Source organism: Hydractinia symbiolongicarpus, chromosome 12 (genome assembly GCF_029227915.1).
Source record: "Hydractinia symbiolongicarpus strain clone_291-10 chromosome 12, HSymV2.1, whole genome shotgun sequence".
NCBI lineage: Eukaryota > Metazoa > Cnidaria > Hydrozoa > Anthoathecata > Hydractiniidae > Hydractinia > Hydractinia symbiolongicarpus.
Window position 1 is genome coordinate 9,238,517 of NC_079886.1, and position 20,266 is coordinate 9,258,782.

General features: G+C 33.4%; 4 protein-coding genes across 6 annotated transcripts; 2 read left to right on the plus strand and 2 right to left on the minus strand.

Annotated features, from left to right (window-relative positions):
- Positions 1–3,806: 3,806 nt before the first annotated feature.
- On the minus strand, positions 3,807–5,406 carry LOC130622481 (lymphocyte antigen 6A-2/6E-1-like). The gene is made up of 3 exons (XM_057437938.1): positions 5,062–5,406; positions 4,375–4,628; positions 3,807–4,084 (listed from the first exon to the last, which is right to left on the minus strand). Exons 1-3 carry the CDS (start codon positions 5,105–5,107, stop codon positions 3,935–3,937), a joined length of 450 nt encoding a protein of 149 aa, XP_057293921.1. The 5' UTR covers positions 5,108–5,406; the 3' UTR covers positions 3,807–3,934.
- Positions 5,407–7,261: 1,855 nt separating this feature from the next.
- Positions 7,262–8,289, plus strand: LOC130621227 (uncharacterized). Its single transcript, XM_057436539.1, has 2 exons — positions 7,262–7,359; positions 8,030–8,289. Exons 1-2 carry the CDS (start codon positions 7,314–7,316, stop codon positions 8,287–8,289), a joined length of 306 nt encoding a protein of 101 aa, XP_057292522.1. The 5' UTR covers positions 7,262–7,313.
- A 1,228-nt stretch (positions 8,290–9,517) lies between these two features.
- Positions 9,518–12,134, plus strand: LOC130622700 (uncharacterized). The gene is made up of 3 exons (XM_057438194.1): positions 9,518–9,615; positions 10,286–10,530; positions 11,659–12,134. The coding sequence occupies exons 1-3, from the start codon at positions 9,570–9,572 to the stop codon at positions 11,797–11,799; spliced, it is 432 nt and encodes a 143-aa protein (XP_057294177.1). The 5' UTR covers positions 9,518–9,569; the 3' UTR covers positions 11,800–12,134.
- Positions 12,135–12,665: 531 nt separating this feature from the next.
- LOC130622697 (probable cytochrome P450 12a5, mitochondrial) lies at positions 12,666–19,761 on the minus strand. Of its 3 annotated transcripts, none has more exons than XM_057438190.1 (3): positions 19,110–19,761; positions 16,073–18,068; positions 12,666–15,334 (listed from the first exon to the last, which is right to left on the minus strand). In XM_057438190.1, exon 3 carries the CDS (start codon positions 15,303–15,305, stop codon positions 13,815–13,817), a length of 1,491 nt encoding a protein of 496 aa, XP_057294173.1. In that variant the 5' UTR covers positions 15,306–15,334; positions 16,073–18,068; positions 19,110–19,761; the 3' UTR covers positions 12,666–13,814. The 3 variants fall into 3 exon arrangements, with proteins under 3 accessions (XP_057294173.1, XP_057294172.1, XP_057294174.1); XM_057438189.1 differs by having other exon boundaries at positions 19,034–19,761; XM_057438191.1 differs by lacking the exon at positions 19,110–19,761 and adding an exon at positions 18,845–18,914.
- Positions 19,762–20,266: the final 505 nt, after the last annotated feature.

Here is a 20,266-nt window from a genome sequence, read left to right on the forward strand (position 1 = left end):
CGAGATCGTTTTCTGGTAAAATAAAAAAAACGTTTTTGTAAAGTAACCGAAAGTGTCTTAAACCCCTTAGTTACACCGAACCATTTATGACATTAATTCCATGATAGCTTTTCTTCTACGCTTAAACGACACTGCAAACTTAGATTAGGTTTCTTAAGGCTCACAGCACAATTCAGTTAGTTAGTTTAGTGTCAAAGTAATTCCTGATTTTACGATCGTTTCCGATCTTTGTCCTGCTTTTTGCGCTCCTTTTCTTTTCTCTCGTTAAAAATCTCAAAAAATCACGCAAAAATTTCTTCCAAACACAAAACGCTAAATATGGTAAAATTGTTGTGTTTTTTATATTATATTTTTTCAGCTTTGCTTACAAACCATCGTCTAGATGCTAAACTTTTGTCTTTGCTACTGGAACTAGCATATTTTTTTTTTTTTTTTAATTTAGGCTATAATTTCTTTTATTTATCGCCAGTAACAATCAAAATGTTCTTATGGGTCTTTTTGGCTACAGCTGGGCGATGAAGAAGTGCAGTCATAGTTTATCACATGGAAGGAATAATCTTAAAAGAGATTGCGTAAATTTATACTACGGCAGGATAATGCAAAGCATTTTAAGTTCCAAAAATGGATTACATACAGTCTATGTTTAGTACTGTGGTTCGTGAGTCTGTGTTTTATACTGTGTGTCACGTGTTTGTAAATAAACCTGTATTTTTGTATCTAGAGTTAGTTTATGTTGAGCATATAATACGAAAGGCATTACTTGTGTTCTCTGTGTGAAGCTCCGTAATATCCCCTATCTTGTTTTGTTATACAGCTCTTTTGGGAATTCGAGTAAACGAAAGTTGACTGTGCTTAACAAAGCAGACTTATGTCCTATAAGTCGTAAATTTAAATTCATCTTTTAAAATTATTAAAACGCAAATTTAACAGTTGATCAAAGATGTTATTTTAAAAGTCACAAAACTGTAATAAAAAATTTGAGGCATTAAAAACTGCTTTATTAGCCAAGAAGATTTTCATAATTTTCGTAAATGTTTTATTCAAGTTAAGTTTGCGTAGGTTATATTAATACCTTGGCAAGACTTAACGGAAAGCGAATTCCCAACAAATGACTGGCAGAGGTTTATCCTTTGCATTTTACTCCAAATAGGCCTTTTGAAAAGCCTTATTCAATAAATTTTGGGAATTTCGACCTCGCAGAAGTTTCCCTAATAAAGAATTTAAACTACCTTGGGATGAAACACATTCGAACAGGATTTGAAGCAAGATTGCTGATGTCAGCACTAAAATAAAGAGCATTAAAACTAACAATAAAAGTCGTATAATGTGTAAATGTTTTAAATTTGGTGAATTTTTAGAAGATGGTTAAGAATGAATTGGATTTGAGAATAAAGAAACATGGACGACAATAGGTACAAAGAGGAATGTCACTGTATTTTTCAAAAACAGAATTTTATTTCAATAATTATAAACAAAAGAAGCTTGTTTTAATAGTTTTAGATAAAATGGAAAAAGTCTTCTCGACATTGATCAAATAATACTGCTAATTGTGTATCAAAGAATGGTAAAAATAAATAAATATAAAAATAAATAAAGGAAAAAATTAATATAAATAAAACATAAATGAATACCTCTCACGAAAACAAACTTCATTTTTACTTCTTCTACAATATAAAAATTTTCTGTCACAAATGTTAATAAAAGCATTTAACGAGCATTCACGTAATTAGATTCTATTGTTCATAATTTAAACTGCTACTAATAACGCTATTTACTATCGTTGCATGACAACCTAGTTCCCAGATAACTTCCACCGTAACTAGACTAAACGTATTAATTACACACACAGACATGCAGTTTTTTGTCAAGGAATCTCTTGTTATACAAGTGGCTGCAACAAATAATCAACAGATATGGACTCGATAGTGCCAATACTTCCACCCTCCACCCTCCACCCCACTTTACATCTCTCCTTCCCGCATCTTTTTGGAATTTTAGGTTAATAGTATGACACTCCAAGTTTTAAAACATTGTTTATGTTGATATTTTTTGGGGGACATCGAGGCGAGGGATGCCTATGTTTCAGTAAAGTTTCTTTGTAAAAACGATGTTTTATCGCCGTTTTATTTTCTTATCTAATTAATGGGTTCAGACAAACAAGAAAAAAACAAGAAAAAAACAAGAAAAATCAAACAAACAAAACTATAAAATTAACAATATGCAAAACTTCATCAATGTCTTTTCTGAGAAGCCTGGGACCAAAGTTGGCTATGATAAACAACCTCTCCACAAAATTATGTCTGAATGTCCTTACTATATATGAGCAGAAAGAAAGTTTCCAATTCATTTGCCTTAATGACATTTTTACATCCTGGTAACAAGACTGTTGGAGCATGCAAATTGGAATGACTTTTTTATGAAAATCGGAAGAAATAAGGATGTCGAAAGAAATTTCTTTGTTTTTTTGTTTAACAACATCATTATGTTTTAAACATTTCTAATGAGAGGATATTAAAACAGTTTCATAATTTATTTAATTAATCATTTTGAAACGTCACCGCGACTGTGCATTTTTAATGATATAAAAAAAAGGGTGACAATCATTTGCAAATTAGGGATGCTTATATAACTTCAAGTGACACACTGATAGTATCTATCGGTTTGGTGCTGCATTTACGACATGGTTAAAAAACTGATCATCGGTTCCTTCAGTAAAGTACTTTTCAAACGGAAGGATTCTCGAATGCTACTAAAGTGTATCTGTAACTGTTTGTTTTTTGTTAGTTTCCACTAAGAGAACTTAGGAAGAGTGTGGTTGGTTTATTTTCTCATGGATTTTGATTGACTTATTTCCTCGTGAATTTTGATTGGTTTATTTTTTCGTGGATTTTGATTATCCTGCACAAATATATACATCATATCCTTTCAGCCGAACAGTTTTTGTGAACTTTTGACGATAAAAAAATTGTGTTTTGTTAAAAAAAAGAAGGAAGTTGCAGTCCCTTAGTTAGCAAATTCGTTTTGGACGGTGGGTTGGGTTCGGGGCAATGATGCTTGTTTGTCTGGAGAAAATCATGGTAAAAAGGGAAGATAGATTTGCTTAATTGTCTGCTAGATAATCTAAAAACGTGCAATTTATTGTGTTAATTCATAAAATTTTATAAATTGGCTTACATAGCTTCACAAACCTGCTATGGTGTGTTAAAGTAAAGTGAAATAGATCGCAAAGTATGGCACAATGGTGGTTATGGGAGAATATATTGTATATATGTAAATACTTTTATTCAGAAAAGTAATACAGTGTTCTCTCTAATTAGTGGACACCGTTGGTGCATGAACAAAGTGTCCGCTAATTAGAGGTGTCCACCTTTTAGAGTGTCCGTTAATTGGAGAGAATACTGTACAAACTCAAAAGTTCACAAAAAAATAGGATTTTTCGTGTTGTCAGCGAAGACAATTTAATATTTTAAATTTGTGTGGAGTAAATAATGTCTTAAAGTTTGCTTTATATGCGCCCAATTGTTGGCTGTGTCCATTATAGGCCGGGGTCTGCTATAGAGGGATGTGCGCCAAAAAAATTTGCTACATGAATATTGAGAAAAGGGTCCATTGTAGGGAGATGTTCACTATAAAAGATATCCGCCATCATGAGAATTCAAATTCTAATAAAAATTAACCCGTGAACGATAGCCATCATGAAAATGACCACCGCAAAAGAGAGACGTTGTGAAGAGGGCCATTGTAAAAGAAAGGGGCAAAAAGTTGATAAGGTACAAAAATACAATAAAATCTTCGCATATTGGTATTTTGTTGTGATTATTCACATAATAAGTTGATACATTAAAAGTTTTGCTCTTTCATATTTGAAATTATAATCGAGTTCGTTACACCTTTAGCATCTAATTGGTAGTAAAATAGATTGTGTTTGGTACTTTTAGAAAGTCATCTCAACGATGGCCATTGTAAGTAACAGTATGCACCAAATTGTCAATGTTACCAAACTTGATGCTGAACTTCTTTTGCCAGATGTAATCACTTGCAGCGCGAATCCTTTATTGCACAATTCTTCTGTGCAACACGAAGCCTATAAAGACAAAGGTTATTAGGAAACGAAGTTTCGTTCTTTTTTAATATGCAAAGGTATCGTGTTGTATTTGTGCCAGAACGAAAAACTTTTCTGTGCCTTGGTTGTTCCTTCAGTAGAGTACTTTTCAAACGGAAGGATATTTAGTTGCTATGAAAAAGTTCAATGCTAATGCTAATCCTTTTTGTCTCCTAATTTTATCATTAGTTTAATTCGAACTAACTTCTTGTCCCTTGACTTTTTGGATTGCATATTTTGCAAAGTTAAAGAGATAAAGCTGATATCTGTACCTTGCAATTTTCACCTTCGTCACTTTGCAAATCAGCTTCAGGACAGAGAGTTTTACAGTTCGATCTAACCTTTGTGCATCCTTTCATAAACACTGTTGACATTTCTGAATGACCAATGTCATCATTTGTAATTGTGTACGAGATAGCAAAGCAACTACCTTGACCATCTTTGAACGGACATCTTTGTTTACCTTGTGTTGCTAGGCAACTTTGTCCATTTACCGCAGAGCATTTGAAACACTCCAAGGAATTTGCTGTAAGGTGAAAGCAAAAACAAATTTGTAAGTTCTGTTTTAGTAGTTCTACGAGAGCCTATAATGTGTTTAGAATATTTTCACGGGGAGAAGAAGGAAAGTTGAAGATCGTACCCACAAGCAATTGTAAATGCTATTTATTATACACGCCCACCTTTAACACATTACCAGTCACTTTATAAATCCTGCATCCTTGAAATTAGTTTACATGGTAAGGTCTTAAATCTCAAAGGGTCTTAATTCTTAACGACACTAGTTCGAGCTTTCTTCCGAAGCCCTTCAAAGACAGGAAACGTAAGAACGAAAGGAGCGCAAGGAAGTTGAAGGTGACAGGACAGAAGGTGACAACAATTTCGTGTTTTTTTCCGATGGCTTTTGGTTTAGTTTGGCAGGGATTATATTTTTTAATCTGATGAAATCATTTTTTACTTACCCGATGGTAAATACAACAAGACCAACAATAAGATAGTACAATCCATTTTACCTCAACCGTTCTTTCTCAGCGAGTACTTTTAACAAGATATGACTACAAGCAAGTCAAAAAAAATTTTCAATTACTCACCTATATGCTTCTTATTAAAAAATGATGATGTAGAAATAAAAACTTCCCAACTTTTATTGTTCTATAGAATTAGATTCTCGTCTTTCTTGAACTTGCTTTTAAATGTTTTTAATAGAGTTTTTAAAATTCAGCGAGTCATTTTTGCTAGTCACCAGTTTTCATTCAGAAGACCGTCTCGGCAAACGTGGCTGCCTTAGTTTGTAAATAAAATGGTCCGCTGTAAAATAATGAATTGCTCACTAGAGTACACGACAGCAAAGTATATCTAAACTCTTGGCTCTTTATCAAGCGTTCTGCATATATAAAACAGATATTGAGTTTATACTAAGACATATTAGCAGGCCAGTAAGAACCGGGAGGCAGCGAAGGTCCCTTAATAATTTTGCATTTTTTTCCTTTATTAACGGTCAACTTTTCTAACCCTCGGTGCTAACTGATAACATGAGGACATTAAGACTTGACCCCTCTTCCCCCTGCTCCCAATCTATCTGATATTGCGAGATTGTCCACAACGATGTTCTGTATCGGGGCTGTTTACGTAAAGAAGGAGTCATGCGGGGTAAATGTTACTGCATTTTTGTGATCCGTTGCCAAAACATTTTTGCATTTCTGCAAATTGGACGTCCAGAAAATAATTGTGAAATTTATTTTTTGCGGGTCTGATACCAAACATTCGCATCGCATGCTTTTTTGAGGAAACTACAGCTAGGAATAAAACATGAAATGTGTGTTTTCATTCTGTATGACTTTTTTCTTACGACGAAAAAAGAATTTACATGGCATAATTATAAAAGATTGCTTTGGTGTAAAATTGAGATGCATAAGCATAAAGTACCTAACGCTTGAGTTTTTGTCCCGTCTCAGTTATTAGATTGGTCTATAAACAAGATGCCCCGGGTACGAGCCCAGGGTATCTTGTATATTTTCTAACATCGGGATGGCATTATGAACATGTTTGCCTCGCCGTCCTGATATAAAAAAGAGACAACAGGCGCTGGGAACGAAGTTGAAATTGGTCGTATTTATTTTTTGACTGATTATCTGAAGTAGAATAAACGATCATGACAAGGTGAAGAACCCCATTTTAAATTAAAATTTCCCTACTCAACTGTGATGATATGAGAATCTCATGAAAACAAAGTGTGATGTAGATTAACAATTTGCATATAATATATTGCTGTAGAATGTTTATGTGGGATTTCGATAAATTCTTTTTTAGCCAATCATATTAGTGAAATTAAAATTATTTTGTCACTAGCCTTGATGACACCAAACCTACGCATCCAGACTTGTGCGGTCTCTATCTATTGTTCTGGTTTCTTTTATTAAAAATTTCGCCTCGGGTACTGCTGGGCTGAAATCCCTAACTTGTTGACAAGAAATATTAAGCGACTGCGCAAACCATCAACAGCTTTAATTGTAATTAGACGTTTGCTTAATGTACGTTTCTCTTAAAATAAATAGACCTTTTTTCGCTGACCAAACACAATTATTTCTAAACCAATATTATGAATTAATATGCGCAATCGAACATTTATTCACAAGTGATGGGAATTTGTCTATAATTTGTCTTTACCGGAAACCATGAAAACGCCCCTATCCTGCGTCAAATTTTAGCGAATTGTGTCTATTAGAATTTGCATAGTTATCAGGAAAAACAATTCTGGCATATTGCCACAAATTAGTTTACATTCCTGTTTTTATTTACGTGGCCTAGAAGAGACGCAATATCCAATCCTTATGTTTTAAATATACAGAACGCTTGGTAAGTCTTAGCATGGAAGCAAGGAGATATACTTTGCTGGCGCGCACTCTAGTGAGAAATTCATTATTTCACAGCAGACCATTTTATTAAAAAAACTAAGGTAGCCACATTTCACGGTCTTCTAAAAGAAAACTGGTGACTAGCAAAAATGACTCGCTGAGTTTTAAAAGCTCTATTAAAAACATTTAAAAGCAAGTTCAAGAAAGACGAGAATCTAATTCTATAGAACAATAAAAGTTGGGAAGTTTTTATTTCTACATCATCATTTTTTAATAAGAAGCATATAGGTGAGTAATTGAAGGAAAAATTATGACTTGCTTGAAGTTTTGGTTGAAGTAGGGGGGAAGGTTGAAGTAAAATGGAGTTTACTATCTTATTGTTGGTCTTATTGTATTTACCATCTGGTAAGTATAGATTGATCTTATCAGATTTAAATATATTTTCTCGTGAGGGGTGCTCTTTACTGTATAATTTCCAATTAAACCTAGAATAAAAAAAAACTAAAACGGCACCTGAGGTTACATCCTTGTCCCTGAAGCTCTGTAGGATATACCTTAAATCTACTTTTAAGCGTTGACTTGAAGAGGGACGAGAAGGTGGAGGGTGGACATTTTATATACACGTTAAAAGGATGTATGCTAGTAAATTAGCTATCATTTGATTGTCTTTTTGTAAAGATCTTTTTAATTCACAATAGAGTAAATCACAAGCACGCCGTAAAGTCAAGGTTTACCAGTTCTCAGTGCGGATTTTTCCATAATATATACCTTATGGAAATGGAAAACAACGCATTTTTAACGTTCTTTGCCAGGTATACACATCTACTAAAGTATAAATTTTGAGCCTCCCCGGCAGCAGATCATAGGCATATTGATGTTGTTTGGGCATTTAGAGGAATACCTATAACACTAAAACAAAAAAATACTTTTTGAAGTTTTAATAGGTTTTGCCAACTGTAAAACCTGTAAAAATGGCGTGATGTAAAACACGTAAATATTTAATTTCGATCTACAAGGTATCACATGGTTTATTGAAACAAGCAAGTCATACCGAGAAAAATGTTATTAATTTTAGGAGCTGGTTTGACATGTTATTCATGCCGTTCATCCAACAAAATGAATTGTATAGCAAAACAGAAGGAAGGACAATGTCGACGTCGTACGGACATATGTGTGACGATGGAATTTACCCAAGTTGTATATTTATCGGCAAAGACGACAAAAGTGATAAGTGGATATCGCAAGCATTGTGCGTCAAGAAGATTCAATTGTAAATCTTACTGTAGCAGGAGATTAGAAATGGGATACGCAACATGCAAGGTTGGTAGTGAATAGATATTCAAAAAGGGTAAAGAAGGCAATAACCCTTTTAAAATTCAGAACAAAGATTTTTATTTATTATACATTCTTAACCGGAAACCTTTGCTGACTCAGCAATTCAGATGAAAAGTCAAAATCTTTTTTATACGGCTTTAGATCCATTTTTTTAATAAATAGCAACAAAAATTAATATACAAAAATAAAAGAGTAAATAAGAAAGTTGTTTGGACAGGTAAAAAAGTGTTACTGTCACTGGAAAATATGGAGAAATTTCGTCGAGCTTGTCACATTTAACGAAGCCGGGCGAAATAATACCTTAAGAAACTAATACTAGCAGGAAGATTTTTGCGCAAATTCTGTGGCTTTTAGTTCATTTCGCGAAAATAAGTTCCCGTGAATTTTATTTTAATACACACAAATTGCTAAAATGTTTTTGATGCTTTTAAAGTGTGTACACATCTACACCTTCCAAGTCTACACCTATGATATAAGTACCACACTCGTCCACAGGGTTTTTTGCCTCGCCGTCATCTCTCATATCAAGAAAGCCAAAAACTCTGAGACAAGGGTGATAAAGTACATTTCTGTTTGAGATTTGTTTTAAGAAATTCTCGACTTTCGCATTTTTATTCAAATCAAAATTTTTTTATTCAAATCGAAAAAATATTTTTAAAATCAAGGAACCGCGAGTATTAATTACTGCAGAACACAATTTTTTTGATTTGCAAAAGTTTCTTCACGGTATTAACAAAGCAAAGTTGAACAATTTTAGTTTTAAATTAACCTCCTTAAATGTATGTCTTATACATCAATACCATGTTTTTAAAAAACAATTCTGGCATATTGCCACAAATTAGTTTACATTCCTGTTTTTATTTACGTGGCCTAGAAGAGACGCAATATCCAATCCTTATGTTTTAAATATACAGAACGCTTGGTAAGTCTTAGCATGGAAGCAAGGAGATATACTTTGCTGGCGCGCACTCTAGTGAGAAATTCATTATTTCACAGCAGACCATTTTATTAAAAAAACTAAGGTAGCCACATTTCACGGTCTTCTAAAAGAAAACTGGTGACTAGCAAAAATGACTCGCTGAGTTTTAAAAGCTCTATTAAAAACATTTAAAAGCAAGTTCAAGAAAGACGAGAATCTAATTCTATAGAACAATAAAAGTTGGGAAGTTTTTATTTCTACATCATCATTTTTTAATAAGAAGCATATAGGTGAGTAATTGAAGGAAAAATTATGACTTGCTTGAAGTTTTGGTTGAAGTAGGGGGGAAGGTTGAAGTAAAATGGAGTTTACTATCTTATTGTTGGTCTTATTGTATTTACCATCTGGTAAGTATAGATTGATCTTATCAGATTTAAATATATTTTCTCGTGAGGGGTGCTCTTTACTGTATAATTTCCAATTAAACCTAGAATAAAAAAAAACTAAAACGGCACCTGAGGTTACATCCTTGTCCCTGAAGCTCTGTAGGATATACCTTAAATCTACTTTTAAGCGTTGACTTGAAGAGGGACGAGAAGGTGGAGGGTGGACATTTTATATACACGTTAAAAGGATGTATGCTAGTAAATTAGCTATCATTTGATTGTCTTTTTGTAAAGATCTTTTTAATTCACAATAGAGTAAATCACAAGCACGCCGTAAAGTCAAGGTTTACCAGTTCTCAGTGCGGATTTTTCCATAATATATACCTTATGGAAATGGAAAACAACGCATTTTTAACGTTCTTTGCCAGGTATACACATCTACTAAAGTATAAATTTTGAGCCTCCCCGGCAGCAGATCATAGGCATATTGATGTTGTTTGGGCATTTAGAGGAATACCTATAACACTAAAACAAAAAAATACTTTTTGAAGTTTTAATAGGTTTTGCCAACTGTAAAACCTGTAAAAATGGCGTGATGTAAAACACGTAAATATTTAATTTCGATCTACAAGGTATCACATGGTTTATTGAAACAAGCAAGTCATACCGAGAAAAATGTTATTAATTTTAGGAGCTGGTTTGACATGTTATTCATGCCGTTCATCCAACAAAATGAATTGTATAGCAAAACAGAAGGAAGGACAATGTCGACGTCGTACGGACATATGTGTGACGATGGAATTTACCCAAGTTGTATATTTATCGGCAAAGACGACAAAAGTGATAAGTGGATATCGCAAGCATTGTGCGTCAAGAAGATTCAATTGTAAATCTTACTGTAGCAGGAGATTAGAAATGGGATACGCAACATGCAAGGTTGGTAGTGAATAGATATTCAAAAAGGGTAAAGAAGGCAATAACCCTTTTAAAATTCAGAACAAAGATTTTTATTTATTATACATTCTTAACCGGAAACCTTTGCTGACTCAGCAATTCAGATGAAAAGTCAAAATCTTTTTTATACGGCTTTAGATCCATTTTTTTAATAAATAGCAACAAAAATTAATATACAAAAATAAAAGAGTAAATAAGAAAGTTGTTTGGACAGGTAAAAAAGTGTTACTGTCACTGGAAAATATGGAGAAATTTCGTCGAGCTTGTCACATTTAACGAAGCCGGGCGAAATAATACCTTAAGAAACTAATACTAGCAGGAAGATTTTTGCGCAAATTCTGTGGCTTTTAGTTCATTTCGCGAAAATAAGTTCCCGTGAATTTTATTTTAATACACACAAATTGCTAAAATGTTTTTGATGCTTTTAAAGTGTGTACACATCTACACCTTCCAAGTCTACACCTATGATATAAGTACCACACTCGTCCACAGGGTTTTTTGCCTCGCCGTCATCTCTCATATCAAGAAAGCCAAAAACTCTGAGACAAGGGTGATAAAGTACATTTCTGTTTGAGATTTGTTTTAAGAAATTCTCGACTTTCGCATTTTTATTCAAATCAAAATTTTTTTATTCAAATCGAAAAAATATTTTTAAAATCAAGGAACCGCGAGTATTAATTACTGCAGAACACAATTTTTTTGATTTGCAAAAGTTTCTTCACGGTATTAACAAAGCAAAGTTGAACAATTTTAGTTTTAAATTAACCTCCTTAAATGTATGTCTTATACATCAATACCATGTTTTTAAAAAAGAAAGCTCTTTTTGTTTTGCTCTATTTTAAACAGCACTGTATATTTCGCACACACAGATCATAATATTGCGTTAGTAGAATCGTGTAAATCGGGGAAAACAGTTTTCTATGGTGGTTTCAAATTGGTGGAGACACCAGTCATAAAAATATTATTAGTCACAAAGTTTCATAACAATTGAGAAAGTAATTCAGCCACTCTACCCCCCCCCCCCCCCCCCCTCCCCCCCTCTCCCTTATAGCTTAACAGGTTGGCATAAATAAACATTTGCATGCAAGGTTTTCTCTGTTTGTTTTTTAGGCTAAATGCTGTACACGGAATCTTTGTAATAAATTTACAACGAAAATGGTGAAATATGGAAGCTCAAACAGTGGTAACACTAAACATTGGAGTGCAGTTATGTTATTTACAGCACTACTCTGGAAACAGCTGGCCAACTGAATTCTATTTTTTCCTGAATTGGTTGACTACATAATTTGTTTTGATTTTTGTAAAATTAGTTCAGCTTTTTAGTTTGTTTGTTGATGCTTAAGTATGTTGATAAAACTGTGGTAATCTAATATTTTTCTTTCTTCTCTCAATTCTTCTTCATCTGTTTGTCGCGTTACAAATTATGAAGAATAACATGTAGCAATTATTTCTAATTTCTTGCCTGTAATTAATTTTTTAATAATTATATATTTCGTAAATTTAGTTACTTTGGTTTAATGTCTTCCTTGTACCTATATGTACTACAAACTTTATGTAAAATATTTACAATGAAGATGAAAGATGTATTAATTAAAAAAATGCATTGTTTTTAATAAAATTCTTATACAACTTGTGCTTTTACGGTCATTTGCTAAAAGATGAAGAATGATCACATTCATGTGAGCCACCATTGCGGACATTAATAACATTCGATGGACCGGTTTTATGCGCCCACATGATATGGTTAATCAAGGCCGGTGAATTGGTTTAGAAAGTAAATAAGTAGGGAGGAATAACCATGGTGACCCTTTTTTCAAAATTTAAGACTTCCCCCTTAAACCTCTTTAAGTTAGCCCAAGTTATCGGTTTCGTCTGTCTTGTAAAATCTGCGATAAAGCGACTGGGAACTTATTTAAAACTTCAGAAAAAGGGTTTTTTTGGACATTTTAAAGAACTTATGGTTGCTCAAAAGTTGTCGATAAAAATTTTCAGTCAGGAAATAATTACCACCTGCACAAAATAAGAAAGATAACAAGAAAATGTTTTCCACAGCATGCAATATTTAAACAAAATGAAAAATAAACAATCCTATAAGTAAAAGAAATAACAAATTTACATTTTTATGTAACTCCAAACGACCCAATTACTTTCATCTTTAAAACATTTTGTTTTTACACTGAGGAAACACCAAAAATGATTAAAAAACCGTAATCCTTAAAAATTCTAATCAGTAAAAAATATTAGCCACTGAGGCCAAAATTATCACTTTTTTTACAGACTTTTTTTCACCGATAGATACACGGAATTTAAGTTCAAATAATTTTACAAGAACAGCTATTTTTGAATAAAACAAAAAACTGACAAATGTTGGCTCCTTTGGTTCTAAGTTTGTATTTAAATAGGCTCTCAAAAGCTTAAAGGATACTTATCAAAATATTTTGTTTAAAAAAGGGATGCTAGCTCTGAAAGAGGGCGCTAAATTAAACCTTTTCCAGTATTCTGACCTTAGAACGTGATTTTCCATTTTGACTATTCTTTCCTGGTTTCTTACAGAAGAATGGCATCATATTTTTTTAAATAAAAGAGAACTCACTCAATTTTCTCGTGATGACGACATATCAAAAACTATTAAAATAAACATATCATTTAACGTAATCAAGAGCTTTTATGTCATATTAAAAAGTATCCTTAGGGAAACAAATATTTGCGGATTTGACCGCCAAATATTTATACTTACTTCGTACTTCGATTTCGGAAAATTAGCTTTTGAGTTTTTTTGATATTTTAAAAATATCTGTTTTTCTAAATGCGTTAAGAAGTTTCTAAATATGTTAAGAAAAAACATTGACTTTGCTTTTATAAGAATTACTAAATTTTCAACGTTCGCAAAAAATAAATTCTTCAAATTTCGGGAGATATAGCAATTCTCGAAAATAAATTCCGCACAGGACCACTTATCTTCCAAAAATATGTTTCGCTCTCCCGAGGTAATTAATTTCTTTTAAAATCTGCTTTATAAAAGTCAGAGTGGCATAAAAAACGCAGGAGTGAGGCATTTAGTATGTTATTTTACATATATATATATATATATAATTCCATATTTATTCTTGGTTCACTACTAATGTGATTTATCTTCGATAAAATTTATTAGTAAAAATTCATGGTTTGATCGCAACAACAACAACAACAACAACAACAACAACAACAACAACAACAACAACAACAACAACGACAAAAGTTCCCTAATCTATTTAAGAGAAGGTCATTTAGTTTCGTTTCTCAAATTTCATATCAACAGGACCTTCAGGGACGACGAAGAAGGCGTATCTTGTGTTGTAATCTTTAGTCGGACATATTTTGTATTTTAAAACTAATTTAGCCAAGTATAGTAACAACTGATTTTCAGCGATTCTTCTCCCGATACAACTTCTTGGACCATGACCAAACGGCAGGATGGCATAAGGATGATGATTCCCTTTATCTTCGTTCGAACGAAGCCATCTCTCCGGTTGAAATTCATCATGACTTTTAAAGTACCTTTCTTTATTATAAAAGCCAAGGAGCGGTGCGACATTTGTTCCGGATGGAACATGGTAACCGGACAGAACAACATCGCGCAAAGTCATTCGGCTTTGTATTGGGAAAAGTGGCCTTGTCCTGTGTACTTCTTTTAGACAAGCTCTAAGGTAAGGTAGTTTTTGAAGAGTTGAGCTTGTAATTTCCGAATCACCCAAAGCAGTTTTCAATTCTTCGTACAGTTTCTCCTGAATATGAGGATTATTAGATAACTCTATGGTAGCCCATATAGCCACATTGGAGACAGTGTCGATGCCGGCTCGTAGAACATCGACAGCTAATACTAATGATTCAACTTCATCGAGACTAGCATCCGGATCAACAATATGCTGTTTACTTTTGTTTAAAAATATAGATGCAGCTTTGAAGGTGTCGTCTGAAGTCTTCACAAATTCTTTCCACAAATCTGTTGACATAATCCTGTGATGAAGAGAACCGGTCTCTAGTAGACACCAACGATCGATCAAATCCAAGTTAGCTTCATAGAACATCTTCACCGTTTCATCAATATTCTCATACTCTTGCAGCATACCAAAACGTTCTTGGAACACCGTCATTCCAGCGCATTCAAACGTCCATCGACTCAAGGAGCGATGATAGTCTTCCACAACGCGAGTGTTGTTTCGAGTTAGATTCCCTTCAAGAAAGTCTATAAAATCATTGGTAATATCAACGTATTTTGGAACCACCTTGGCTACTTCTCTGGGAATAAGCAATGAACGTAGGGCTTCTTTTCTTCTGTGCCATTCTGCGTCATCTAGATCAAACAGGGGCCGAGGTAGTCCACGCATTCGATGATATTTCGCAAAGGCCCAGAATGATTCACGTTGCGCAGGTTGGTCCTTGGTGTCTTGATTGTACAATATTTTCCAGTCATCCGGATTGGCAGTGTACACCTTTTCGCCAGAATATCCGATGTTTTCAACATAAATATCGCCATACTCCGAAACTCTATTTTGCAGAAATTCATGAAATTTTGCATTGCTGTATTTTTTACGCGCAAAATCCACTATTGTCACTAAATTGCTTGTAACTCTTGGAATTTCATCGTATGGTTTAACTGTGTCTTCCTGTGTTACTGCGGCATTGTGCACATAACGGAAATGATGCGAAGCTGTGACGCGGTGTTTGTTCGTGTGGTTAACGAACCTAACCACGCGGCTTACAGAAGAGGAGTGCATTTTACAGAACAGTTTTCGTTAACAATTTTCTAGATAAGAAAAAAACTGACTTCAAGGTCTGATATTTGAGTGAAATAAAGAGAACAAATAGGAGTAACTGCAAGAGGCTGAGAAAGGAACGTATCAATAACTTTATAGATGTAATCACGGATACAACAAATTTTATTTTGAAAATAGCGAACATTCAAGATGATAGCCTGTGTCAAACCTCTTATGGTCGTTAAATAATCAAGGGCTTGGGTAGTCAAAGCTTAAACAAACATCTGGTCAGACTCGTATTTACTCTTTTTATACTTTTTTCAGATTTTGCCCAGAAATAAGAACAAAATATAAGAACAGTCTCCGGCTCAAATTATTGTTTTTAACACTAAGGACAATTCGAGTCTAAATTTTGCCATAAATAAAGACCAGGATGTAAACACTCTCGCAATTCTCTTTTAAGCTACCAATGTTTGTTTTTGCTTGCAATCGTTACTGCTAAAATAATTGCAAAATCGCATTCATTTTGGCGGAAATTGTTTATGAAGGCAAGTATGAAGCTGCGTCAGTCATAAAAAAATGCAATTTTCTCAAATAAACAAATAAATTTCAAAGTTTAAGAAATTATCCATAAATAAAAATAACACGAGGCTAGATCCTAAAGCAATCTTTATGCTATTAGGAACAAAATAAGAACAAAATAAGATAAAAAAGCTTCGAAAAGAAGAACATCAACCTCAGGTCAGATTTTTTATACTTTTTTTCCAAAAAAATATATATATGCAAACCTCGTTGATCAATAAACACTCCTGATTATTTGTTAAACACTGCATCAAGATAAAAACTACAATTATAAACTTGATGCAAGTACAATTCCACTCGTGATGTATATGTTTTCATGACATTGCAAATTTTATTGTTTCAAATGGTTAAATACAGTAAAATGTAAACAACTCTCCCTCTTGCTTGTCTATATATCGCTTATTTTAATTTTATTGGACTCTGCGATGGAGATATTGTAATTAAATATCTTTATGATCTTTACTAAGACTATAATATTATTAAACCTATTTTTTTATAAGGAACTAAATGGTTAAACAGATAGTCATAAATGTAAAATATATAAACCAGCTATACAAAATTAGAAATTAGTTATTCGCTCTTTCCTTTTTCCTTATGTATCACCATTATCTCGTGATATTAGCCCGAAAACCGGGAATCGCGCTTGTATTTGCGATAACTGATGATTTTGTAGGTATTCCAGCAAAGTACTTTTGAGGTTGTAAAGGAAAGAAAGTAAGCTTACCACAAAATGTGTTTACTTTACCACGTATGTGACGGTTATAATTTATGGTTGTAAGCACGTGTTAAAAGCTTCGACACGAAAGAAATTTACAGATTTTATCATTTATCAGAAAAAAATTATAAACAATTCTGCTTCGGGAGGTGTATTCTTCACAGTAGATTTAATTTCTGCGAGAGAAAAAAAAAAAATGCAGAATTAAAGTTTGCTAAGGCAATATACATACTATAAAAAAAAAAGTAGCAAACTATGGAAATAAATTTGTGTTGCATATTTCTATTTATTTCACTAAGACGTACTGAAAATCTTTGGGTGAGGTACTCAATTTTTGAAATAAAAAAATCTGACTAATTTTTGATTACCTGTGAAAATAAATTCCGCGAAATCTATTGAACTTTCGTGCACGTGCACCCTGAATGTTTACAGGTCAAGTTTTGCCTAATAAGCAATCGCGCCATTCTCTCTAAAGAAAATTATATTTAATTTCCAAAAAGGTGATATAATATTCTTATAAATATTAAAGGGATCCTGAGGTATAAAATAATGTTATGATGATTAACAAGTCTTTTAATTTTTTTAAAAAGCTCTTTTCGTTCTCAAGATATTCACATTTAAAGAATTTCAGATTTAATTATGCTGCATAAATTATCATGTCATATTTATGTCATAGCAAATTTTGATATTTTCCGTCATCAGTAATTTTAAACCTGTTAAGGTATGCATTCAAACTTTATCAATGCATAGGTATTATAAAGGTGAATTGATTAACATAATTTTTTTCGGCAAAATGACAATTGTTTGCTCGTCCCAGGCATTTTATTTTTTTGCTGAGCACCCAATAGCTCGGGATTCAAAATATAAAAAGACTTTTTAAGCTCTATAATATAAACCCAACATTATTTTATACCTAGGGTTTCCTTTAAGGAATTTTGAACACAATAAGAAACCTCCTAAGCACCTGATAAAACCATAACTTCTTAGTTTAAGCATAATTATGAAAATAAAATAGTTTGCCAGGCAAAGTGTTTTACTTTGCCCCTTAAAATTAAATATAGTGATAAGATTGATGTCAAGTAATAAAATTTCCATAATACTGCATATTTTTTTGTAAAATTAAACTATACAATTTATATGGTATTAAGTAATGCTCAAAAAATAATTTTGCTGACTTAATTATACAAAGTTCATTAAATCAACAATAAAAGTTGAAAAAAATACGAATCTATTTTAAAATTGAAAAAATTGACTAGGTTTTGGTTAAGAAGAAAGTAAACAAACCAATAACAATCTGACTGCATCATGCAACAAATTTACAAAAAATTACATCTAAACCATTATAATTTTAGAAGTAGTGAAACGTTTTAAAGAAATCCATTGCCTTTACATTATTAGTAAGTTGCCAACACAGGGTGGATGCTATTAATTTTTAGCCGATGATGATTCTTATTGTTTGATTAAGTGCTTTCACCAGATGGTACATTCTAAAAAAATACATTAAGAACAAAACTTAACAGTGTGTATTATTTATAAAATACTTTTAAAACAAGGCACAATGTTCCTTACACTTTATTGTCTAATGCAACTGTTACTTACTGGTTTCTCTGACTGTAGTATGTTCATGTATAAGTTCACAGAGAAGGTATAAGTTAGCCACTTACAAAATTTCCTTTACCAAAAATTCACAATATATAACTGCTCTGTCCTACAGAGCACTTGCCAGATAGTACATGCTCCAACATAGTTTGTAGTAATGGTTTAAAGCAAGATTTACATTTCTGGGACTGACTAAACACTGGCCAACAGAGTTATAAGTTTGTCAGATTGAAATTTATTTTTTTATTTTGTTTTTGAAGTTTTAATTAATCCTTTGTAGATCGCTCATTAATAACTTTTGAGGCTGTCCCACTCTACTTTAGGGGTTTTCAGTTGCTAATGTTTTACGTATATGCATATGCATCTCAACAGGCAAAAAAAGAAGGACCGCATAGGTCAAAGTGGCTATGTACGATAACTGTATCATTTCTTTCTTAAGAACGGACAATTTTAGCACCAGCCTTTTCTTTCACTTCTTATCTTTTCTTTATACAAAATCACAACATTAGGTCATGACGCACAACTTATCTATAATAACTAACTTCATGATGACATTCACCTGGTCAGTAAATGTCATGTGATACTTTTAAACTAATTACAGTTCTGTATTTTTTAGGGTAGCCATTGGGATTTAAGAATAATTCTTTGTTTTATAACTTCAAACCTGGCATATTGTGTTGTTTTAGACTTTAATTCAGGAACTAACAATAATGAAAGTTTCTTTTTTGAGAGTTTTTTCTGGTTGGTTTTTCCTGCAAACGAAAGTGGTAACATGTGACTTACCGCCCGGCAGAATTAAGATTATGAAATCGAAAATATAAATGAATTTAAATACAGAAACACAGCTAGCTACCTCTGTCAATGGCAATGACATTGTTTCTGGGTTTATTAAATCTGTTTCCATTGCAACAGATAAAGCTTTTTCTGACCTTTCTTTTCTTATATTTCTATATCTGTAGAGAAAGTTTCCAGTCAAATATATCGACCCAGCAAATAACGAAAATGAAACGGCTTTCTGAGTGAGATCTGCCAATTTTGTTACATTGCTCATTTTGATTCGAGTGTTCATCACACACACAACACAGCACTTTTCTCCTTTAAAACATAGGATGTTTCCACAAGGTCAGAGTAATAGCTTTAGATGTAAACAAAACACTAAAAATTTTCGGACATTCATGTGCTGCAAAATAATGTTGTCCGTTCGAGGTTGATCGGAGTTACTAGGTTGTGCAGTTTTTATGATTGTACAGAAAGGGGCTATGCTATACAAAGTTGGTCTATTTTTATTCATCTCGACGAATTTGATATTTCGACAACGGACCGATTATTTGCGTAAATTATTAAACAATTATTATCATGAAATACTTACGTAGTATTGCTTACAGCTTGGAACATCACAATCTCAGTATCAGGCGTTCTCTTTCAGAATCTCTCCGGTCTCATTTCCTCCTCCCAGGCTCTTTTTCTCTTTCTGATAATCTCCGGCGCGCGACGGACTAATAATTTGTTGCTCACGGGGCTAGCTGACACAGCAAGGAACAGAACTCTGATCAACACACAAGCACATTTGCAGCCTAGAGTCTTACATAACAGTTTTACAGTGCATGATCTCCAAATAGCTATAGGCTAATCTTGTTTCCAGAGCTTCTTTTTCGCTTTTGCTGTCGCGAAAGAAGTACTACTTCTTGCGCGCTAGTCACATATCAGAAAGTGAAAAAGAAGCCCTAGGGACGAGATAGATAGATAGATGTGCATATTTTACATGGCTAGCCTCACAAATATCGAGGGATATACCCTGTCTATTATTTCCAGGAGGGGCCATGGCGTAGATGGAGAGTCCTAGAGTATTTAATGCTCATTTTGAGCTACGCAGACCCAATTAGAGCCCGCGCTCTACTAGACAACTCCCGGCAACATCCAACGACCCACACAGTGTGCCATCTTCCCAATTTCCCTCACATGGCTTGGGTTAACCCGGGGCTATGGTAACATTCACTCGCCCATGTTGAATCGCCGTCAAGAGGAATCGAACCCCGGTCTCCCGCACAGAGTACGAGAGCTATAACCACTAATCTACGGCGCCACT